This window comes from Esox lucius, chromosome 1, assembly GCF_011004845.1.
Source record: "Esox lucius isolate fEsoLuc1 chromosome 1, fEsoLuc1.pri, whole genome shotgun sequence".
Lineage (NCBI taxonomy): Eukaryota > Metazoa > Chordata > Actinopteri > Esociformes > Esocidae > Esox > Esox lucius.
The window spans coordinates 31,221,822-31,247,563 of NC_047569.1; the positions used below are offsets into that span (position 1 = coordinate 31,221,822).

Here is a 25,742-nt window from a genome sequence, read left to right on the forward strand (position 1 = left end):
TTATAAACCAACAAATATATCAGCAGTAAACCAAAATACATGAAGCATTTTTCCTCATTAACTTGATGTGTGGGGTCTTGCTACTTATTTGACCGTGTCTCAGACTAGGCTCAGACTACAACAAATTTTTTGGCAAGATACAGTTTTATATTGTGTAGACATCCTTAACACATTCCAGGTAATTGCATATTGAAGTAGAGCAAGACATGCAAAACCTGGGGATTTGTCATAATACATTACTCATTTCAGTATACTCATTTCAGCTGATCGCTAAACATAAACTTGAACTTTTCCAAACAATTGTTAGGTTGTATACTGCGCTGACGAGATACCAAAACTGTATGCTTTTTCTGCTTCATCACAGCTAATTAATGTAGGATATTAGCTAATTAGCCTTTATCTTGTATTATGAATTGAGCTGACTTAGGCTAGGCTGGATTTAGTCAAAGTGTTTCATTCACACGATCAAACGTTGCACGCCTCCCAGTGTTTTGATTTCCTTAAACGAAAAGAGGACAAACATTTACTCAGTAAGGTTGAGCAGGTAGAATAACAGGGTCACTGCCTAACGGTCAACTTATATTGGTTGTTGTTCCAGGCTCACATGCGCTGTGCAGAGGGTCCTAGATGCAGGGTTACCATGACACAAGCACTTCAAATGAGAAACCACTGCTACTATCCCTCAAAATGAGGGCTACCTCCCCCCAGCATGGTGTCAACGTGATTATAATGACGTTCACCTCAGAACCAACTGGGCTCAACTGTAGACCTTTGCTGAACAACAGTGGATCCCTTGAAGTGACTCCTCTAGATAAGAATGCCAGTCCCTTTGATTTACTCAACTTTTTTTTCCACGCATGCTGTGACGTTTACTCCCTTTGAATCAGGCAAGAAAAAGTGAATCATATATTGTGCTTGTTGTCACAGTTCACTTCAAAAGAACCGTTTGGAACATCAATCAAGACATTTCTTCAACTCGACATGATCTGTGGTCAATAAAGTGGTTGTGTCAAAACCCTGGATCGTGGTGAAAGATTAGATTTAAGTTGCCAAGTTTTTCTGGGGTTGTAAACAATCGGCATATTCATCCTTCACCAAGTGGTCTAAAACAAGTTAGAATGCTCCAGAGTCTAGCTACCCTCCATCCATGTCATTTTGATCAAACGTCAAGCCTAAATGTCAAGCCTAGACGGCAGATTCGTTTACTGGCCCATTGCTCTTAGCCAACACACTACCCTGTCACTCCACCAACTGAGAAGAGCAACGGCGGATGCAACTTAAGGGCTGATCAATAGTCTCCTGGGTCTAACGCTCAGAAGATCCTTCAATGATCACTAATTCTTGGATCGGAGAGAAACAAAAAAACGGCAGGCGAGGCCAGAGTAACAGCACACAAGCCAGCAGGCTCTTTTCCCACCACCTCTGGTTCGATCCATAAGTCAGAGGATCCTGGAGGCACCTGAGAGAGCACGAGAGAGAGAGAGAGAAACAAAGGATAGAGAGGAAGCAAGATGGAGGAAGATGGCAGGAGATAGAGACCAAGAGACAGATCAAGTGAGAGGGGGAAAGAGTGAATGACACTTCATTCTAATTTGTCGAAGGGATATTGTTGGCCTGGAGGTACAGTAGTACGAAACCTTCTGCCGAAAACATTGTCCTCTTATCATTTAATCCAATTCTTGCTTCTGTGTAGCTTTAAAAGGCGTTCCCCTGAATGTGTCTGTGAAAAACGGCAGAATTGATCTTAATCATTTGTCTCTTAATTCTGTGTCAATTCACACACAATGTATTTTGCTGATTCAAATTGCAAGTGACAATCTCATGCAAATTTGCTGATACACTGAGCTATTCAAGCGCGATCGAAATTGCATGCAACTTCCAATCCTGTTACAAAAATGATTACATTTCATAACTGATTTGTTTATCCAACCATATGGGAATGTAACTTCATCGACTACATGTACTGTGTAAGGTGCCGGCACAATGCAATACTATGATCCAATCATCAGCTTACCCACACAACTGGAAATGACTATTCCAACTAGATTTAACTAATCGGTCTGCAAACAGTCATATGCTAGTATGGCACAGGTTGACAAATATAAATCATCAAATGTATCAGTTTAATTTAAAGACAAAATGTTTGACAGCTACGATATGCTTAGTCAGTTGGGAATAGATCTTTGATTTATCAATATCTACTATGGAGTTGAGTCTTTTAACTTTGTCCCTGAAGTTGTTTCAAGCTGTTTCAGAGGAAAGAAGGAGTGTTATCAGAAATCAGTTTTTAGATCAGCTTCTTTTCTGCGGTCACTACATTATCATGTTGGCTCAGCTGAGCTCAGCAGCAGCTGAATCAATATTCAGAAATACAGCTTATTGAAGCACATAACTCTTCTTCTATACGTAAAATGGTGTGACTGTTTTCTGCACTGATGTGGTAGTTGGAACTAGGAAACTTTGAATTACCCTGGAAGCCCAGGCAGGAGGCAGTGAGATCAGACGAGACCTTTCCAGCCCTTAAGAGAGCAGATACGATGTGAACAATATTTACCACCTTTTTCCCAAAGTTTCTGCACTGCCACCACTCAGATCAATACATTTGCAACAACCTAAACATGACAAAACGTCTTTTGTCAGACCTTACAAACTAAATCCTTATCTCAAGCAGATAGATTTTGTGGTGCGTGAAAGTTCCTACAGCTGTTACGACTAGCTTTTCAGTCGGAAATTGATTTACAGATAGCTTTTTACTCTGATGTGGCAGCTTGTAAAAGTACGCAGCTCTTTCTCAACTCAAATTGAGGATTTGAGAAATTATACTCAAGAGGAGAGCGTCTCCTTATCGGCTGATTATAATCACCATTACAAGCCATTCTGCAGATGTAGGCTATCAGTTAACTGACTTTGTTCGCCTAGCCTTATGAGGGCCTGCAGTATTTGATATTTATATTAAAAGAAAAATCCCACTGTGTGCAATACAGTGTAATCCACAGTAAATAGAGCCATCTGCTTGGTGACAAAACATCAATTACATAACAATAATGAATTATGAATTTGATGTGTATCGTGCAAAAACCTTATGACTGGGCTTTATTATTCTAACATAAGTGTTCTAACATAAGTTCGTGATGGACTTCACTGAAATGCACTGTTTAGATCAGTTGATAGAGCACATGGCTCTTGCAACACCAGAGTTGGGGGTTTGATACCCAAGGGGGACCAAAATGGTAGAGAACGTTTACAGACACACACACACACACGAAGTTCAGAATTTGGGTGGAAGGAATCCCAGTGTGGAAACAATGTGGGACAAAACCACACTAGAACTCTATGGGATAGCTCTAAGGCAACACCATGGTAATGTAGAGGGATGGAGATGAAGGTTAGAGTGAAGTTGTTGTGACAGCACAAGAGTCCAAGAGGGAGGTAGGTTTGACGGTAACACAGACCATAGAAATATTATCATCCCTTTTCCATGTACATGGACGGCGCCTTTCTGAGCAGCCCTGCCTCAGTACGGCAGGGATTCGGGGACTAATCCTAGCCTGCTTCACGGAGTGTTTAAACAGATGGGCCCGGCGGCTGTGAGAGCCTCACTCACAGATTGCCTTGGAAACCGTCAGAGAAAAGAAAAAGAACTGGGAGAAAAGAGTGTGGAGTGGTGGATGTTCTGGGTGGTTAAGTCACTGTGGTCCTTCTATGCCACTTGAGACAACTGAGGTTTGGGGAACAGCGAACGACATAGAGTAAATATGGTTAATGATGTACCAAATAAGTCTTGGTGTCCTAAATACGCACAACAATTTAGGACATTTTCCATTGAGAAGTCATTTTGGGCAGAAAAATCCGGGCTAAAGGAAGACTTTCCTTCCATTAATGTGCAAATGTATGCAGGAAAACTAAACTTTGCAGTCATGAACATACTGGTATAGAGAGATAAACAAATTGACTGAATACATAATGGTACCAGCTGCACATTGGACAGGACTACCACACAGAATACTGGCAGACAGAGAAAATAAAGCTGCAAGCAACAATTCAAGGCTACAAGCAGATAAGAGTTTTAGTATTATTCAGATAATTTGCAATAGTGGAATGCTGTGAGTTTTTCAGAGGCACATTTGTTCTGCAATTATGGGCATTTGATTACCATAGTGCCCCTTCGGGCCAATAAGTGTAAATTTGTAAATTCTGGATATTTACGCCAAGATGGATCATTCAACCAAGGTTTGTTAAAATCGTGTCAGTGGTGTCTGAGATATAGAGTGGGGAGAACAAGTATTTGACACACTGCTGATTTTGCAGGTTTTCCCACTTACAAAGCATGTAGAAGTCTGTAATTTTTATTATTTTTACAAAAATCCAGAAAATCACATTGTATGATTTTTAAGTAATTCATTTTCACTTTATTGCATGACTTGTTCTTGTTCTCTTTGTGAGGACCACAGAAATAAGAATTATTATTCAGTTTTCTATGAGAGAATCCTGGTGTTTGTGACCAGAGTGTGTTTAGTTTACATCTCAGTCTCTCAGTCCACAACCAAGGTAAATGTTTGCTATGTTTATTTCTCTCTTTTCTCCATCTGTCCATTATATTACAACTCCACTGTTACGGAATAACATGTTCTCTGCTTTGCACCATTCTCCCTATTTTAAAATCACTTGTCCACAATTTGGTGGCCTGCCTGTCTCTCTGATGGGAAGAAATGCTTGGTATCTCTCGATTCATAAAATTATATTCAAAGCCAAGCTATTCTCCTACCCAGTGTCAAGGTCAAGGGCAGGCAAGACACAAGCAGCAGAACTGAAGAGAAACATCCTTTTAATGTTCTCACTAAAATAAAACAACAAATGGCGCAACCGCAAACTGAGGCACACAGAGCAAACAATGTTACAAAATACGAAAAGGGCAACTTAAATAGGGTCCCCAATTAGAGGCAACGCAGTGCAGCTGCCTCTAATTGGGGAGAACAAAAACTGCAGCGCAGAGAGGCACCTCTGCGGTCAGGACCTGACTGTGACCCCCAGGCACATAGAGATGCCTAGAGGCCCCCCAGCCAGTGCCTGACACACAGGTACATCATCAAGAATACTTTCACCTGATTTCTGGGAAAACCTCTCAAGGTGGAAGGTCTTTCAAATGCTCTGCTCAAAAAAACTATTTTGCCATGGAGCCTAGTGCCGTTTGTGTTGTTGCGAATACAAGCACTTATTTTCTCACAGCACAGTAGCTATGGGTGTAGAGTAACCACAAACGTGTTAAAAACAGGCAAATAAAGGTTGGCCCAGAATAACAAAAGCAGCACATGAACAAAGGAAAAGTAAGAGCAACATAAACCCATAACAGACAGAGAGGCAAATGTCAGAGACACAGGGAGAGAGGATGTATGTGGGGTTTGAGAAGCCTGAGAGCAAGGAGGGAGGAGAGAGAGGCTGAGCCGACAGAAGCTCTGGCTGTGAGGGACGTGGTTGGCAAGGCGAGTGAACGTTTTGACACCTCGTCAAGGCCTGCCTTGACACTCACACGTCACAGGAGGAGGAAGGAGAGAGAGAGAGGGGTGCAAGGGAGAGGAGGGAGGTGCTCCTATCACAGCTCCCAGGTTTGCGAGGCCTGGCGCGTGGAAGATGGAGGATGCCCTCACCAGCAGGGCAATCAGGCTCAACAGACGGAGCCAGCGTCTGGGATCCTCAGACTACTGTCTGTACGCCCAACTAGAGCAGCACTGGTGACAGAGACACACAGGACCAATCTGAGCAGCACATGACTGTGTGTGTGTGTGTGTGTGTGTGTACTGTACCTGAAGCTGACAGTCTCCACTGTAGGCTACAGAAGAGCAAACGCAAACCCTTGGCTCTTTGTTCACGATCTCCAATAATCACACCAAGTTGAAATGGCCAGTTGTGACGTTGCAATCTACACCATTCACACGAATGTTTTGAATGTTCTGCCAAACGTATCACCTGTCACTGGTGTAATCACTTATCTTTTCTATTTACAAATAGAGGGTAAACGAAGGTGAGATGGTGCCATCGGGTTGCACAAAAACAAAGTAACGATTTTAGAACATAGAAACCATAATAAGAGATGCACACTTACTACAGAACTGATATTGAAAGAGATTGGGGGCGGGGGGGGGGCTCAAAATCCGTCTTCTCTAAGCAGAATCCCTCAATATCTCATACACCAAATGAATGGGCTGACAGTAGATGAAAAGCCTTCAAAGATGTTGGTGGTGTCTCTGAAGTAATATTCATGTAAAAACTAGTGGGAGGGAAATCCATAAAAATTCTGCATTGCATTTGTTAACCAATCATTTTGTGACGGTTTCTGCAATAAAAGTTGCTTGGCTATTTGAAATGCATTACCTACAAAACCAAACACAAGACAAAGGAATCACGGTAAACCATATATCCCCGAATCCTCCCAAATGAACGGTGCGAAAAAGCATCATACCCTCAACATATCCCAAATGAAACCCCAGTCTAATGTGTAGTAGTACTGTTCAAAAGCATTCACGAACGTGTTTAGAAAGTGCATTGTTAAGTCTGTCTGTTCTAAATGATGAACTTTATTCTTCAAAGCCAAAGCCAATTCACAGCCAATTTCATATTCTGATGCTTTGACGAGTATTTAAATGAAGGCCTACATGTCATCCAAGTCCAGGCTATAAGCACTTACCAGTTCTATTCTGCAATACAATCCCCTCTCATCATCACCATTAAATCATCACCATCCAATTCAAACTCTCAAAAGCCCCACTCTTATTCCTACCTCTGGCCTGAAACATTATATTGCATTATATTGACTGAGACAGAAATACTGTATACAGTTCGTTCAACCAATTGGCAAACGTTTTTTTCCTCTTACAATGAACACAACCAACTACACTATGTTTTATTAAATCTATGCAGTCACATGCTCATCCAATTTGAAATGGCCAAGCTCCTTGAAAAACTCGGATCACACTGTGTCCAAAAGGGACCTCCCCATGTCCCACCACAAATCACATTTCCATTCAGAATGAGGTTGAGGTGCAGCACTTCTCTGTCTGTTTTAATAGGTTGAACTCTGTTGCCACTCTGGTTTTGTCATTTGAACCAATGATAGGTTTGCAAGGTGGGACTTTTCAGCTGGAATGAGATTTCAGATGTATAATAATGTGACGAGAGCCTCTTCAACAATATACTATAACCAAAGCTTGTCTGTAATAATATAACAATGAGTATTATTATATTATGACATAGAGATCAAGACAACAAGACCTACGCCTTCATATATTCTGCTGTTACAATCCTGAATGTATTTAGTACAAAGTAATAAACTGTATGAGTGTAGGTGTATACACATACCATATCTACAGGAATAATCTTTTTAGTTTTTGCCAAACTGGTCAAAATGTAATAAATAATTTTATGGTAATTAATTTGGATATGTGCAACTGTGTTTTTATCGAAATGCTGCTGAGTGGTCAAGACGTGACATTTTTGGGGTTCTGAACAAACACATAACAGTCTATAATATTTGTATTATTATTTTATTATTATCACAATAATAATAAATGTCACACATACCGTCTCGTGGCATGACTACATTGAGAACCACTGGCCTGGAGTAAAATACTGTGGCAGAGTTGCAATGAAATAATATATAAGAATTAGAATAAGACAGGAGTCTCCAAATAATGTCTACAATCATGACCGGTTGACAACTAAAATCTTAAGCATGTGCTCGTAGCACACCAGTCAATGAAATGGGATCAGCCCTTTCATATAGTGGCACATTCCGTTCTCGGTGGGAAGTTATCACTGTAAAATTAAAATATGATTTAAAGTGAATATGTTAGAAACCATAAACATGCCTTTGAAAAGGATGTCTCATTTCCATATAATTCACCTAGAGATGAAATCCATACGTGATGGGGACAGTGTATAATCAGAGCTCTGCCTTCTGTGTACTCTTCAATAGATAGCCTAGTTTCCCAGTGTGCACTTTTACATCCTGTCCTGTTCCCTTCAGCATTCCCTAGACTGCAATAAGCGCTGATGGGGCCCCAGAGATTACACAGGCATGAACATTAACCAATAGAGTGAGTCCATTATCAGAGATGGAGGAGAAGAAAAAAAAAGAAAAAACTCACTCCAATAAGCTAGTGTGGATGTGCACAGAAACCCAAACACTTCTCCTCCACAAGGCTGTGGGTGTCATGAAGCAGCAATCAGCTCAAAGATGAACTGTGAACAATCCCTTTTTTTTTTGCGAACAATTAATTTTAGTTGGCCTCGGACAAGAGCCACTCTGGTCCACACCGACATATAGGTGCGTTTACCAGGCGATGTGGTTAGAATAACTGAATAGACAACTACTGAGTTGGAAGCCATTTTGAGTGACTATGGTCCGGTCATTTTCTGGAAAGTAGAACGAGATGGACTGACATCTTTACACAATGTGTACGAGCTCTGTCACAAATGACAATTAATTGATATCTACTGTTTTATCTTCACCTTCAGAAATCGTTCTTCCTCTAGACCGTGTTTCTCTTTAATGCATAAATGAATAGAAAATCAAAAGGCAGCAATAATTCATTGAAAATTAAGAGGATTTAAAACCCTCCTAACCATCCAATTTCCATAGACGGCAGCTGCTACGCCAATGGAGGAGGAAAAAATGATGTGCATTGGGCTTCATTATGATTCCAGCCGGACGCATTTGTCAGGGATTATCTGTGAATGTCCAGCACCTAATTACCGCTGGGCCTCTGCGTCGGGTCCCTTGGAAGGCCCTGAGGGCCGGCTGGCCATTTGGTTGGTTGGCTACAGCTGGCACCTCTGGGTTGCCCTTCCAACCCGCCTGCCTGGTGCTCTTGGTCTGCCTCCTACTCGGCCTCATGCCCTCACACCACACCACCGCCTTGCCAGCCAGCTGCCCAGCCGACCGCAGCAACGAGCCCTTGTAGCCGGTGCCATTATCGCCACCGGTAAAAAGCCGGATATTGAATATAAACGGTCCTATTACTTGGAACCACAGACAAATATTGAGTTCAACCTCCTTTAATCCAGCCTAGCGGTGGATTTGCCAGTACGGAGAAAGATTAAATGATTTCAGTTTTTTTTTTTTTTCTCAGCTTTGTTGTTTTCTTACAGTGGAGTCGGTAAACACTTGCTATTTACTTTGCCCTCAGACTAAGTAATTCCATAATATGATAATTCCACCCTTCCGCTACAACATTTCATGGCTCTTACTCCTTATTAGATTTCTCTGAGCCCCTAATATTTATGCTGTTGCACCCATTACGGAATTAATGCATTAATCAAACAGAGGCCAACAATTTTATTTTATTCCTATCCATTGTAATTAATGTGTAAGCCTTAGGCAAATGCCTGTGACTATGTATCTAACGATGGCTTGTGAGCACATTTAAATGAGGGAACAAATATTGTTGAACTATTATGATATGGGTTTAGTTGTTATACATCGAGTACCAGCCAAACGTTTGCACACACACCCATAAGTGTGTCCAAACTTTAGACTGGTACGCTTTTGATTGGTGAGATAATCAGGTGAATAACGTTTACTTGAAATGTTTTACACACACACACACACACACACACTCACACATATTAGGAATCTGAATCCTTGTGTACCGTGAACCTAAACGGAATATGGCCTTGTTCCTAGTAGGGACAGACAACATTAAGATTCTCGGTACAACCTAAACACATACACACAAATGCACAAATGCACACACACAATAATTCACAAAATCACAAAATATTGCAGTGACAGTCAAAACAAGTTTACTGAGTCACATCTATCTTAAAGGCATATTCAGAATGCAAGCGGAATGCATTAGAACTGTAAGAAACTAAAAAAAGAATTAGTGGCAAATAAGATTTCTTAGCTTGAACGGGAAAACACAATGACAGATTAAATAGATCATTATTATTATTATATGTTAGATTGAAATGGATTAATGTATAGTTTCCCATTGGTGTGCCAAATTAAGATAATCAATTATTATTATTATTATTATTATTACTATTCGTAATAATACTACAAATAATATCAATCAGAATTCATGGGATTTATATAGCTAGTGATTTTCAAGGACCCACAGTCATTTCCAGATCAACTCAATATTGACTTTCTAGGGTCTTTCCATTCTCCCCAGACTGGGAATCTTACCTAGTAACACTGGGGGAAAGTGGCAAAGAAATTATCTGGCAAGGGTTCAAGTACAGTGTCTCTCTGTAGAGCCTGGGATCTGTTAGACTGGGGAGTTAACGTTTTCATCCCAAGCTGTCTCTTCATCTCTGCCATCGAACTTGATTCTAATCGATATGAATTGGGTCAGATGGGTCCTCTCTAAAAACAGGCCAGTATCTCCCGCTGGGAGGGGAACAGCAGAGCCCAGCTCTGCACTGCCCAGGTCCAGCAGAGGTGAAGATGCCCTTGGTTCTCTCAAGGCTAGGATACAGGGGTGGGAATATGGACGCTCCCAGACACAGGTTGAGAGTGCAGATTATTTAGTGAGACAGCACAAAAAAAAAAAGAAAAAGGGTTGTGAGAAAGATCAATAGAAAATGTTAATTTTATCGATTACATTTCTTCCTGAATTGCAGTTTAAGGTAATAATTTGAAGTTATTAGTCAATGCAAAGAAGTATTGTTGGTGGCAAAAAACTAGTGCAAGAGATTTTCAAAAAAACAAAATATAAAGAGTTCACTCTGAAAAAGAAAGTTCAAGTACCCCTGTTCTTAACCACACTGTGTACTTCAGTGACAATTCCTCACCAGTCAAGAGGAATTCAGACACTACAGTACCTAATATCTAGCCTCAACTCTCTCATTAGGTGTATTAGTCTTCCTGCCACTTGCATTTGTGACAAATTATTTTCCGAAGAAGCACACACTCATCACCGGCATCCCCACGCAGTGTTACTATCCAACTAATGAGTGTGTTTACCTGGCTGTGTGTGGAGGGTAATATGCTAAGCTTTTTCCAGAATGTCCATTAGGCAGGTCCATTACCAACAGCCTTGCTGCACCATACACATGTAACAAGCGGAACTTAGCACGTCATTTATCACATTCACTCGTTTAAAGGAGGGAAATCATGGTTGCTTTTTATTTCATTAACGTTTCCTAAGCTAGTCGGTCAGTTAAGTCGGGGCACAGGGTCCAAATGTTCAGGGACCGCGCAGACGTCAGGTATGCTCCGATCGTCACACTAGCATGCTAGCATACCAATTGGGAATAGAATGCCTTCAAAGGTATTGGATTCTGGATAGTTGTTGGCTGAATTACCTAAATATACATAAACACGGCCGCATCAGTTTTTGTACCCGAGAGTAGAGCATTACCTCTGCCATGACTAAGATGCTACACTTACCTTAGGTAGGCGGAGAAGAAGCCACCACTTGCTGTCGTACACAAGCCTACTGCATGGGCTCTCATCCAAGTGTCCGAATGGGTCGCCTCCACTTGGCTGGACTCAGGTCTGTCGGCGTTAGGACTCCTTGAGCTCTGTCATTGGCTCATCTCGGTCCACTTCCAATCTGCCTGTGAGTGACAGGGAAAAAAAACAAACAGATGAGGAAAAGAAAAACCCAATACCAACTGGCACAGACACGTCTACTTAAAAAGGTCTAGCTGACAAAGGCAGACAGGTGAGTGCATCTAAGAACAGACGGAAATACACAAGAACAAGACAAGCTTGTTTTCCGCCGGCGCTGAGCAGAGTGCACATTCCTTTTCATTCATCAATACGGCAGGCGTGAGCAACGTGGGAGATTAATTATCCTATAACATTCTGTTGACTAGAAATGAAAAATCACTAGGGATTTGAATGATTTGACTGTAGTAGCTTTGTTTATTCACAGGAGACAATGACAAAACATGACACGGTGTGGACAGAGCTTTGCAATAAGGCTGTTCTCCCACACAGGAGATTCTGGGAGCTTTTTCGGGGGGGATATTTGGTTTGCTACAGGGGATTTGGTTAATGGTTGCATTTAGAAATCCTGTGAGATCAAGCGCTCGTTTGACATTTCTGGCAGCTCATTGTTGCATCATAATTTTTCTTGCAGCTCTTCAGGGCTCGAATATTTCAAACAGACTTCAGGAGGGCTCACAAATGCTACTATTAGCATGTTCTATGCCTGCCATGGAAACCCTATGGAGAACATCCGACAGCTACACTGCACAGGACCTGAACTGGAAATCTAAACTGATCACTACAATATGACAGACCCCCTTCAGTGTGCAACTAACAAACCTGGTACGATTGTCTAAACTGACACATGTACATGCAAATGTTGCTATTCAAATAAACAAACAAAGCAACACTTGATTAAACCTATTCATCCATGAATATTGAAGCATGTTCAGCTCTGTTGGCTGGATGCGTGTTTGTTTAGCCTTTGCCTGCATCCCTAAAGGCATCGACTGGGTTGTGAATTAGTCACTTTCGTGAGTTCTGTTATCTATCAATCAGAGACAGCATCAGACCAAATGTCAGAGATGAAAACAGGAACGGGGAACGCACTCATACGCATGCACGCACTTCATACTCCAAACACGGACCGACGAGCCGTATGTGCACACACCACTCCCTGTTGCTCTCTCAGACCTACTCTGAGGTTTTGCCTTCAAATGAAATATTTCCACTCTGGTAACAGCCTGCCTTGCACGGCCTCCAATCAGCTCCATCTGGCCAGCGAAGCAGGAGTGCGGCTCCACTAGCAGATCAGGTAAGGCAAGCACCAGACAGTATCACCGTTTTTTTTTGTACTACAGTTGTTGTTATCGCTCCATCGCGCCTTCACGTCCGCCCGGAACAGCTCTTCTATCTCGTGTCACAGCTTTAGGCATTCGAGCCCGCCATGCTGTTGCTTTTCAGCCCTCTGACATCGCTAACCACTGAAAGGTCAAAAACGGTTTGCTCAGTAATAACACTCGAACCGTCTCCTCTTCCTCTCATTTGGTATCTTAGCGTCTTCATCGCGGCAAAGATTTTCAAGGTCGGCTCAAATCAATGACCGTCACTAGGGTCGTCCTCTTAGGCGTGTCTGGGGGCGTGGGGGCGTGCGCCAGACACCATGTCAGTCCGCTCTGTAACCGAGGTATGGAGACGGAGTTTGGCCCAGTGACAGGTTGAGCCACGCCACCAGGGGGCAGGGGAGGGTAGGGGCATCCTTATTCACCTGATGACTGGGTCCTGATTGTCTCAGGGCCTGAGCTAGCCACAAGCCGGGTGACAGCAGCAGATGGTTGGTCAGTGGACATTGACGCCTGATAACCAACAACCCTGTCAGGATGAGGCGGGAACAAAATCTTTAGAAGACTGGTTGTGGTTTCGGGATTGGGTCGCCCCAGTTACCATGGATAATATCCCACTACTCTCTGGAGGGTGTCATAGTCAGGAGAGGCAAAAACAAAAACCCATATCCATTTTACTCCTACACAAAATTAGATACTTCTGCACAGCATAGGACAAATACAAGGACCCAGTAACTTGACCTTTTGATTGCACAGTTAATGTGGATGACACAGCTGTTATTTGTTCAACAAAGGAATTTCAACCTGTCCATGTTAATCTCTAAGCTCAATACAACAGGATTCAGTATTCATTCTGAAAATATTGAATTAGAAATGTTAGATGAACGTTTTGCAGAATGCTGCGTTAACCCATCCGGGACTATATTATGGGCCGAGCTTCTAATCCAATGTGGTGTGTTCCAGGGGTTGAAGGCCTCCAGGGTTTAGACATCATGCCAAAACAAAAGGGCTGATATGGATGCAGATCGATTGGCGCAGTGGAAAATTGCAACCACACAGAAATGCTTTCCCCAATGGCTGCCCTCAGCCGTCTGGCTAAGCAATAATCACTCTTCCATCTAGCAATGAGTAAACTGCACACCAACAGCCCTCCAGAGCGATGCAGCGGTTTAACAGCTGCTCTGTCCATCAGCATTCTTGTGTTGAGCATGTGATAGGCTGTTTTGTAACGCTGAAAATGTGACCCCAGCCATACACATGCAGTGTGCGTGTCAACGCCCGGCCTACACTGCCCCCGTCCCCGGCCACGCAGTCCCCCGTGCCCGGTCACACCACCCCGTCCCTGGTCCCTGGCCACGCGCCCCCGTCACGCGCCCCCGTCCCCGGCCACGCAGACCCCCGTGCCCGGTCACACCACCCGCCATGCGCCCCCGTCCCTGGCCACGCGCCCCCGTCCTCAGTCACGCGCCCCACTGTCCCCGGCCACCACTGTTACAGCTGCCAGCCAGAGGCAAGTATTTATCCCTACATTTTATGTACTTAAAAAATTATTCAGACCCCCTCGCTTTCTACACACTATGCTGTGTAACAGACAGATTTTATAATTGATAAAAGAAGGGCCAGCTTGAAGCAGAGACTGGTTATGATTGAGAGACAGATGAATGGAGCACAGTGGACCTGATCCAGAGTGCACAGAACGTTCATCTTTCAGCACAAAAACTAAATATAGCACTAGTCCAACACAACATTGGAGTGGCTTCAGGGCAAGTCTGTAAATTTCCTGACATGAAGATCACAGTTAGCTGATGCTCCCCATCCAATCTGCCAAAGCTGGAGAGGATCTGCAAGAAAGAATTGGAGAAACTGCCCAAATCTGGGTGTGCAAAGCAGAATACAGTAAGCTGTGATCGCTGCGAAATGCCCTTCTATAAAGTACTGAATAAAGAGTCTGAATACCCTTATATATTTTTTTTCACAGTATCAAATTCACCCTATAACACCACAGAATATGGACAAGCCAAAGCCTAAAAAGACATTCAGGATATTTAGGCCAATTAGCTAGTCCATCTGCATTGAAAACACAATCATTTAAGAATGTGGTAACATTGAGAATGTATCTGAACAAAAACATTGGTCTCGATAAAAATGGAGTAAGTCAAAAAAGTCCAGTGTTGCAGTGCTCTCTCTGATAGAAGAAACCCACTGACTTCAGGGCAATCGAAATGTTATCAGTCTTCAGTGGACAATTCTCAAGATGCTCCCCCCCCCCGTTCAAATCCAAAGGCATGAACGGAAAAAGAGAGAGCTTCACTTAAGTACTTATATTGCACTCTGTCAGTCTTCGAATCCAGTCAAGCCTTGTCCAAGCCAACTCCGTAACCCTCCATCCTTACCTCCCATAAATTGTTTTGCTAACTCAGGAGAAAACAAGACTGAAAATGTTTATGTATGGTAAAGAGACAGAGACTGAAAGAGGGAGACAGATAGGGAGAGAGAGACAGAGAACGATGGACAGAGAAAAAGCGCGAGACGAGAAAGAGAGAGACTGACAGGGAAAGAGAGACAGACAGAGAGGGAAAAGCAGAGGAGTGTGAAAGCGAGGGAGCAAGCAAGAGAGAGAGATAAAGAAAGAGGGGGAAAACATTCCCTGCAAGCTATGTGGCTCAAATCCTATGCATGCCACTCCAAAATCAACAATCCGAGATGAGAAACAGAGGGTGTGGGAGACAAATAGGGAAACCCAATAGGTATCTCAGAGTTTTGTGTGGAGAAAAAGGACTCCCATCTGCCTGGCCCTCAATCCAGAGAACAACTTTTACACAATTATGTACACTGTCTGCCCTTTACTGCCGTATGCCTATTTACAACCTTCCATTTCTTCCTAATGGCCTGGAGATGATAGAGGCAACTCGACTCACACCTCACTAACCAGCTTTATGATGCTCTGCGGTCTGTCTTAAGGCCTGTGCACAGTACCGAGAGCCTTGGTTAACGCTGTAAATAACCTGCTCGCGGCTGCATATAGGATCCCCCACCATCCTGATTCGGCTGGACCTCAGTGCCGCTTTCAACACGCAATAGATCACGCTGTTCTCCTGGAGAGGGAGCGCGCCGCCATCTGTGGGACGGCCCTAAACCGGTTCACCTCCTCCCACTCAAAATGCAAGCAGTGTGTCACTCTCGCTGAGGCAAGATCAGAGGTGCCCACCGTAAACCGAGGAGTCCCACAAGGGTCGGTGCCAGGGCCCACAATCCCGTTGGGCTAGATATTCCGAGCGCATGGTCCTATTCCACTGCCACACAGGCGACACGCGGGTGGACATAAAACAGCCAAGCCTGACACAACGTCTGCCCCAACGACACTGTCAATGCGGACAGGCACACCCATAGCCGATCGCCACCTCCTGCAGCATCTGTCCTGAGGTAAACCTTCACCTCATTGCCCTCTCCTCGGCCATCGCTAGCCTGGATGTGAAACTCAACCCTCTTTCTCTCCTGTATTGCCCGCATTAGTCTGCCGGTAAAACGTCATTGCTTCATTTAAAGACTCTTCTTGGTCGAATAGGATCCAGTTGTGACACGGAAAGGCGTCCACATCTTTAGAATACTGTTACGCCCTTGCCTGACACCAAAAGATAAGGCTGGCCACATCACCCCCGTCCCAGCTGACCTGTATTGACTACTTGTCTATCAGACAGAATTCTCCTTCACAAAGCCCTAAATGGCATCAGACCTGCCTACCTGTCTGATCTACTCTCCTCCTTTGAACCTCCACTTGCCCATGGCCAAGCCACACCAAACTGCTCCATGCACAAACGACCCGGCAGTGGAGGACTGGCTTTTCATTCCCGGACAACGCCTTTGGATATTCTGACACGGCTCATACCGCCATGTTGGGGCATTTAAAGCAGCACCTGCTGAAAAAGACACATTTTGATTAGCTGGTCTACTCTTTCTCCTGTACATACATTTTTGCTTTTACTATATGGTTTTACATTTGTATTTGTTTATGCATTTTGTGCTTAAAATGTGTACATTTAATCCCCCATTTTGTACCCCCTTTGTCTTTGTTCCCCAGTTTTGTCGCATCCTAAAGTCTCTGTGGCCCTGTCTCATCGTAACCACTACCAATGGCTTTAGAAGGGTTGAAGAGCCCTTCTGGTCATCAATACCAATTAATTTAGCCTTTTACCACTTTTTCCAACCAGGAAGTCACAGAAGTCAACGCATGTGACCGAATGCTTACTCACCCGACGACCTCAGTTAGCTTCTGTAGTTGCCTGGGACAACTGAGAGTGTCGATAGAGTGTGAAAAGACCAGGAAATGACTGCTAATGATGCCTTGGTGCAGTGCTAGCAATGCAGGTTTATTTGAATCACCCATGGGGCTTCCCAGCCGCTCGTCAGCTAGCGGCTCAGTTTAAGCTCCAACAGCCTGGCGCTACGAATGAGCGCCTTAGGCGAGTGGGGAGATCTGTTATGACATTTCTCTTCTTCAGTTTAAGCATATTGAGATTATTATTGTGTGGTGAAAAGGAGTTTTCCAAATATAACTCATCATTATTATGTTATGATTATTATGAAGTAGTAGTAGTAATAGTAGTAGTAGCAGTAAAGAAAGAAGCATGTCTTTACCTTGGATAGGAATTCTACCTGTGTGACAGAGGTGCGGTGGCCAGCCTCAAAGAACCAATGAACTAACATTTATTAGTGATGTGAACTCAGCTAGTCTATTCAGTCAAGGTAAAAATAAAGGCACCGTTGCACTTGAAATGCAAATTAAATATGTTTTCTTATTTGCATAGAAATCCTACAAATGTTTGCCAATGGGAAATGGTAAATAAAATAAACCTGAATTCTTATAACCAGCACAGCATTGACTTGCCACCTATCTAGGTTTACATTCATCCTTCACTTCACTTATTCTAGCTAGTCATGGCCAAGTAGTTCCATTTCATGTTTAATGTAGAGAGGTTTAATACATGTAGAGAGGTTTAATAGTAATCGTGTTGGTTTCTTAGTGTGTTTTTTTTGTGGAATCCTGGGACCCCAAGCTGTTCTTTGGAAAGCTGCCTAGACTAGACGAGTTAGAGTTAAGTAATTCAATCATTTCTATTCAATTACAATCCAGACATCAAGAACCGCCAGCATGCCTGGTTTTCCTTATACTCTAAATTGCCGCCTCAGCTCAGCCTTGCATTTCTAAAGAGTGAATACAGACAGTTTGTGTTAGTGAGTTTGTATGTGTGTCTGTGGCCCTTTGAAGAGATATTAATATGATCCATGTTAGGATATGATCCAAAGCATTAGGCTTAAGGTGAAATTTAACATTTGGGTAAGTATTTGGTTAGTTGGTATAGGTATTATTGTTATTATTGGTTAAGGATACGTTTATAGGAAAAGGGAACTGTCACTGCTGTTCTATTTACATATATATATACATTTATATGGTATTAACATATCATATCTGCAATTAACATTGTTAATTTCCACAAGCAATGCAAGTACTATTGTTTCACTGGTAGAAATCTACAACCAATGATTGGTTGAATTCTAAAATCTGTCATCACTCACCTCCAATCACTCATAACTATCTTGGGAGACACACCCCACATAGTGTGTAATGATGGATTTTCCCATTAATGCTAGGTTAGGTTTTGGGGTTAAAGTTAACTAAAAGAATAACGGTAAATAGTTTTGATATCCTCATTTAGATAGCTATGCATGTGGGTGGATGGCCTGGTGAAAGAAAAAGTACACAACGACGAAAACAAACTACGCTGCACAAACGGACCCGACAGGACTGTCCCACAAAATATGGATATATTTGGATATAAATGTGTAAATGGATATAAATACGTCCTAGCTTATCTAATATCATAAATAGCCAATAACAGCTTTCTATTGGCATTGAATGGCAGGGCCAAAGACCCTCATTATATAAGGCAGGCGTTAGACCTTGAAACTGTCTTTCAACCACAGCAATATTAATTAATATGATGATTCACAATGGTGTCGCCCTAGTCGAGCCACAACAGCCTCTGCTCTGTGAAGTGGGCTGGAGGCAGGTGACCTTGAGCTCAAAGCAAGAGATGTTTGAACATGAAGCAATGCGGTACTTCAGAGGGAAAAGAGAAGAACGGAAACAGAAAAGGTAGAAAAGAGGACAGACAAAGCAGTGTGATGTCTGTTCGTTCTCGGTATAACGGGTGTGGGTTAAGCCTTGTCAAACAGAGACCTGGTAGTTCCTATTTTTTTAGAGTGAGGTGCAGATGGGAGTGAGGCGTGAGAAAAAAAGGTGGGAGGTTTATCACACAGTCACTCCTTGACTGCAGATTTGGTAACAACAGAAACAAGCTGTGGCCGCCAAACGGACCCAGGGAGGAGTAATCTCTACCAACCCATTTTGAAAAGAAGACCTTTTTCAAGGAAAATAAATTAAACATTCCCTAGTGCACTATGCTGCTTCCCTCGTTTCCATATATTACATCTTCAAATTCATTATTCATAGGAGAAAATGTACATGAAAATATACTGTAACAATGTGACGGATGAAGATATGTCACTCAAAGTTAGGTGCTTTGACTACCATGTCATTCACATAGCATTTTCAATAAGCACCACTCTAGTTCCTTGTTATTCATGATATCACTGAATCAAGCTGCAGCTATGAGAATAGTGTCTCATATTTGACCAAAAAAATCTAAAGACACTAAGTAATAAAATCTTCTTTTCCTCCAATCTTCAGAGGGAGCTCATTGTGATCAATGTCAGCTCCACTAAAGAAGCTGACACCCAAAACCTCCAATATCTAACTGACAGGAGGTAGGTATGGGCTGAAGCCCCCCCCCCCATATGCATTAATTGATTTCTCCAATCTGACCTGACAGACACTGAGAGATTTATACAGCTGCCAAAGAGTCCCATCTAAGAGCACTTAATTGAAATACTGTCATACATTCTTTAGTTAATTGCCTTCCTAACAATGTACACCCATTAATTTGTCTGGTAGAGTGATGGTGTATTGCTACATGGAAGAAAAAAAAAATAACAGACTACATGTAGAACATTAGGGATAGAAAAACCACAATCCCTTGTTAAAATGTTATCATCCTCTAAATCTCTGGCAGTCATTTTGAAAAGTGCGGCCACATCCGGACAGTCTAGTCAGTGGAAGAGATTGTATTGCACTTCTTCTCAGCCCCAGCTGCTTCCAAGGTGCATGTTCAGTCTGCTTGAGGATGATGTAGCGTGGCGCCATTACCATGTCTAGGGGAAGAGGAAATGGGTAGGAGGGAGAAAGACAAACCCAATTTGACATTCTTAGCAGGGCCGTCTCTCTGCCCGTCATAAGATCTGGAGACATTGGAAAAGAGGGCTGCAATTCCTTGGCCATGGCAGAATTCCATGCAGTCAATATGTTGGGCAACGTACAATTGGAAATCCAGTGAAAAATAACGCTATCATACAGTAGGTGTATGTGACATCTACTGAGCTGACAGATGGTTTCCTTGTAAAGGATTTCAAACGGACCACTGAAATACAGATTCAGTATCCGTGGAAAGGAAAGAGCTGACTTTATTAGGGGCCATTAACACCATTTAAAAGGGATATTTACCTTTAAGAAAAACCCTTTTGTGAAACATGTGACCTGGAACACAGGAAGGCAATTTCTCAGTATAACAGACATCCAGTTTTATGTTATACTCCTTTTTGAACACTAGCAAAAAAACAAAACTACTTCTGCTGTGACTAAACATGACATTTTTACAGGCTACATGTTTATTACTATCATTAATATTAGTAGTATTATTATTCGAACTTTGGGAAAAGAACAAGGCTGAAATCCCAGCTAGCGAAGATGTGCCCTGCATACAGAGGTGTTTCCAAGGTGCGGTTGATAAGGTTCGGCCTGGTAATGAGATATCCTCTGAACTGGAGCCAACGTGCCCGTTCTCTCATATTGCTTATCACCGGAGATTGCTTGTCATTCAAGACTCAACATGCTCTCCAATGTCTCCTGCCAGTTATTGGATTTTGCATAACTGTGAAATTATACGGACGGCGTGACTTCACGAATACTTACAATATATACCAGCATTTAAATAACGAAGGGACTCTCAATAAGAGGTTAGCATTATGAATGACTCTGGTGAGGATGAATACACAAGTGTAGCTATAGATTGGCTTTAGTTGTTGGATGGCATTGGGAACAGAGCCCGATAATGTTGCATTGTGTAGTCAGTTCAGACTGAGACTGGCTGGATCTCAAATCTGAACTGAACCTAACCTTCAGTGGAAATTGCAGAGAAAAGGACTGTCTGCATGGACATGGCTGCCTCTCCCTGAAAGATGATTCACAGGCAAGCAGTCCTGACTTTTTTTATTTATTTAAGAGACCCAGAAGAGTGATTCATTTCATGTAATCTTGAACAAGTGCTGGTTTGTAGAGTTGGGAAAACTCCAGATTCTCAAGAACAGTCATTTAATCCAAATGGCCGTTCTCGAGAGCTCTCGTCCGCCACTGCTCCTCAACACAGATGACAACCTCCCACAGCCTGGGTCACACACGCAACGCTCACCTGCAGAACACCAACCAGGCCCCCTCTAAGACCTCTTTCCCACTCTACCAATTATTTGCTGTGAAAATGTCTTCCTCCTTGAGATGGGACCTCCATCCCTCCAGTCGCCATGCACTAACAGGGAGGAAGCTTTGATCACAGCGGGGTTCTAAAGATTGATGCCTTGGTGCTTTTTTGTCTCTTATATTTCAGACAAGGGAGGGTGGGTAAAAATTATAAGGGATCTACTTTCAAACTGTGTCCAATCAATAGAAGGCTGACATTAAGGGAGCATCGACACATCTGTAAACCATGGATTAAGGACTGTTTTAGAAAATGTTGATGTCTGAATGTAGCCTTTGGGGGGGTTGACAACCCTGCTAAAAAGCCTGTCAAGCCCACCCAACAACCATAAAGGGACTCTAATTAGTTTACATGAAGTAAAACTGTGGAAGTTGCCCTTAAGAAAAATATTTATTGTAACAAAATACCATTTAATTAAAATGTTTTACTTAAGCTAAGCAGTTAAATACAGGTTATAAAATACGTATATACTATACTGTAAGTTTAGAACAGCAGTTCCACAACGTTCACAAACAGAATCACAGCTTGGAATAACTAAGAAATATGTTGTCATTTGGCAGACAATTTTATCCAGAGAAGCAGAATCAAACCCACAAACCTGGTGTTATAACCAATATTCTCAATGCCGGACTTGACATTGCTTCCCCCACCATGGACAGGATGGTATTTAATAATAATTCTAGTCATCAACTGTAAACAATGTCTGATTGAAATGTTATTTCCAGTCATAACCTGCAACATTGTGCCAGGGGAACAATTAGGATGAAATATCTCGCTCCAGAATGACAGATTTCTCATCTTAATGACTGTATTCAACCAAGCAACCTGTCAGTCACTGGTCAGATGCTCTAACTGGTAGGCTACCTGCTTGCGTATATGTATTGTGGCTCAGGTGTTAAAGCATTGCATGAGCTAAGTCAAAGGTTGTGGGTTCAACTCCTACTAGGGCCATTCTCTATGTATATTATTCAAGGACTCCCAAAAGTATTTACCCTCTTGGACATATGCAAGTCCAAAATGTTAAAGTGTGAAATAAACAACAATTGATCTACATTTTAAATATAAAACAAAGGATTCAGTATTTACACTAATTATGTCCTTAGAAATAAACATGCATAGTGAGTCACACCACTCTCCATGATAATGCTTTACAGTCTGGGTATATGATGGGAAGAGAAGGTCCCCTTGCAAATCTATATTACCGTGATTGTTTTGAAGATAACTCCCATCATTGGAAGGGCGAATGAAACCCAAAATGAAGTTAGCCAATATACAGGCCACATAAGAATATTAAAGACTGAATATGGAAATAGAGAGAGAGAGAGAGAGAGAGAGAGAGTAACGGCATCTTGGTACAGGCAAGCTACTTCAGCAACTTCAAGACTAGTTTCCAGGAGACATATTCTAAGCAAAAGTCTCAACTCCTAAGCTTTCATATTTTACACAGAGGTCAGGGGTCGTTCCATAAGGATGAATTGAATGCTTTACGGGTTACTTTTCAGGATCATTAACTAAAGAATTGTCTGATCTGGTTCCAACCTACAGATAACAGTGGAGTTGCTAGATTTAATCCTCCCAAAATGTCACCTATTGTTATTTTGGTATGGTTGCATGTTTAGTGCAGTCACAAACAGTCAAAATTGTATGGCGATTTTGACAATAATTTTATTGATTTTTGGCCATATCCTGGCCTTAGATAAAGATACAGGCAAGCTACTTCAGCTACTCCTTCAGACTTAGCCCCCAGTTGACACATCCAAAGCACCAGTCTCAATTGTTAAGCTTTCATATTTTTCAAAGAGGTCAGGGGTCGTTCCGTAAGGATAAATTGTGCATTTAAAAGGGTAAATTGCAGGATCAATAACTGAAGAATTCCACAGTAAAATTGTCTCATCTTGTTACAACCTATAAATACAACTATGTAGTTGACAATTTAAAAGTTCCAAACTGTTACCTATTGTTATTTTGGTATGGTTGCATGTTTAGTGCGGTCTCATTGTATATACATCTTGATAACTATTTAATGACATTTTAGCTTAGCCACTTCACCCATTTCTTCAGACATAGCCCACTGTTGACATATCCAAAGCACTTGTCTCAACTGTTAAGTTTTCATATTTTTCAGAGGTCAGGTGTTGTTCAATATAAATGAAATGAACAATTTTAAGGGTAATTTGCAGGATCAATAACATCAAAATTCATACTGTAGATACAAGTGTCTAGTAAATAGGTTACCAGGTTGGGAATGTTACCTATTGTTGTTTTTGCTGCATTGTCTGCTTTGTGCATTTAGGGACATTTATGGTGTGGGTTAAGAGAGGTCTCCTAGAGGCCCTATTGGGTTGTAAAGGTATTATTATCTGAGAACATTAAAATGATGTTGTTTACATTTACACTTCTCATGCTATGTCATAGCATGTTCTAAATCATCTATCAATATACAGCTGGAAAAATAGAGTTAAGATATGTTTTAGATAATTTTGTGAAATAGAGTTAGGGTTAGAATTTAGAGAGGTCTCAAAGAGGCCCTATTGGGATTTAAACGGATGATTATCGGACCAAAAAAATAAAAAGGTAACTTTCATTCAGACTACAAATTGTGCATAATAGCTAAATTCTACAGAAAACATTAAATCTAATTTAGAGAAAACACAGTTTAGACATAGTTTTAGTACATTTTGTAAAACAGCGTTAGGGGTATGGTCTCCAAGATGCCCTCTTTTACTAAATGTAGTTATTTTCGCTATATTTTTAATAATATAACAAATATCTACAGTTGTTTGTAATGAATATGGATTGTATCTAATCATTTCCTATAATAAGTTAATCAATTCCCACAACAGATGAAGTGTTATAATAAAATTATTGGTCCATCGAATAGGGCCTCTGTGCTACCTACAACGTATAGTTTGAAATGATCATAAATCCCAAAATAAATGACATAACATCGTAAAAAACTGCATGCAACTAACAGGAGAGTTCTAAGGAACATGCTGGCAAAGTTAGAAATGTCTGACAGCATCAGGTCATGAACATTTCTTATCTACCTTTGCAAACTGTCTTCCAACATCAGATGGATATACAATCATGCAATCTACCGACCTTATTTCACCCCGTTTGAGACAAAAACAAATTACCATGGAGAGAATGAGAGAGAACAATCTTATTACTAGCTAGTTATGATCCGTCAAAGACTGAAAAAAAACTATAATTCTCTCTTTTTTTTTTAGGTATTGCTATATGATAGGGCCTCTAGGCTACCTGTCTCCAGTGGTTTTTTGTAATTAAATGATACATTTTACAGATTATAACAAAAACTACTGTTTGTAGCATTGAAAATGGAAGAGGACAGTGATAGCCATGTGTTAATATATAAAAAAAAAAAAAATATATATATTTATTCAAGAAGAGAGAGATGGTAACCTGGAGGCCCTACAATACTTCTAAAGAGAGAGAGAGAGAGAGAGAGAGAGAGAGAGAAAGAGAGAGAGGGGCTGCTACCGTGTAGACTCCTTCTTACTGTACTTATAACTTTGGCAATATGGTTGTAATAACTGTCATGCTAATAAAGTTGAATTGAATTGAGAGGGAGAGAAAGAGAGAGAGAGAGAGAGAGAGAGAACAACGCTTCTTGAAATGTATCCCATTATCTTGTCCCATAGCTGTTGGTGTAACTAGCTACCTTTATACTGAACACAGGACACAGGAAGAAAGTTGTATTTGCATTTCTCAGGACAGGAAGGCGGGAGAAAAATCTTGCTGTGGTAAATTACCATGTCTGAGTTAGCTAAAATGACAAAAGCCAAAAGCTGATATAACGAATGAGGACATTTAGTAGGTATTTTGATGTAAATGCCCTAGGACACCATTTGAACGGGGCAGCCAGTAGGATGATAATGATTCATTCTAGTGTACATTACTGTTTGTGTATCATCCAAATGGATGATTCTGCTTTGGATGATGCATAGCCATGGTGAATCCAATATTAATGTAGCCATAAATATAGATCAGCACGTCATGTTACAAAGCATTCCAAAACCAGAGAGACAAAGCTATCCATACTAAATCAGGCAGTGTTGAATGATATTAATAACATGTTGTAGTAGTCTCCATATGCAATTGGTTTATCACAGTGATTATTGGGAAACCTAATTCATTTTAAAGCCATTAGTCAAATAGTCACACACTGTATCTGATCTAATGTACATAAGTAATTTGGGCATCAATGCAGCCAAAAACCTGCATCAGTTGTCTGCCGTCTCCAGAGAATAGGGTCTAGCGAGTGTCATCAATCATTGGTTCTATGTATAGATACAT

General features: G+C 41.6%; 1 protein-coding gene across 7 annotated transcripts in view; it reads right to left on the reverse strand.

Moving 5' to 3' along the window:
- The window catches only part of si:cabz01090165.1 (LRR and FN3 domain-containing protein), a 134,588-nt gene that overhangs the window by 55,876 nt on the left and 52,970 nt on the right, over positions 1-25,742 (reverse strand). For 4 of the 7 annotated variants that reach the window (XM_020051179.2, XM_020051090.2, XM_020051076.2 and 1 more), the window contains one exon: positions 11,393-11,562. In XM_020051179.2, the coding sequence (XP_019906738.1) occupies positions 11,393-11,457 (65 nt within the window). In that variant the 5' untranslated portion in view covers positions 11,458-11,562. Of the gene's footprint in view, positions 1-11,392; positions 11,563-15,988; positions 16,140-16,215; positions 16,287-16,521; positions 16,582-25,742 lie in introns of those variants that run through there. The other 3 variants (XM_020051161.2, XM_020051200.2, XM_020051115.2) reach the window with 3 other exon arrangements.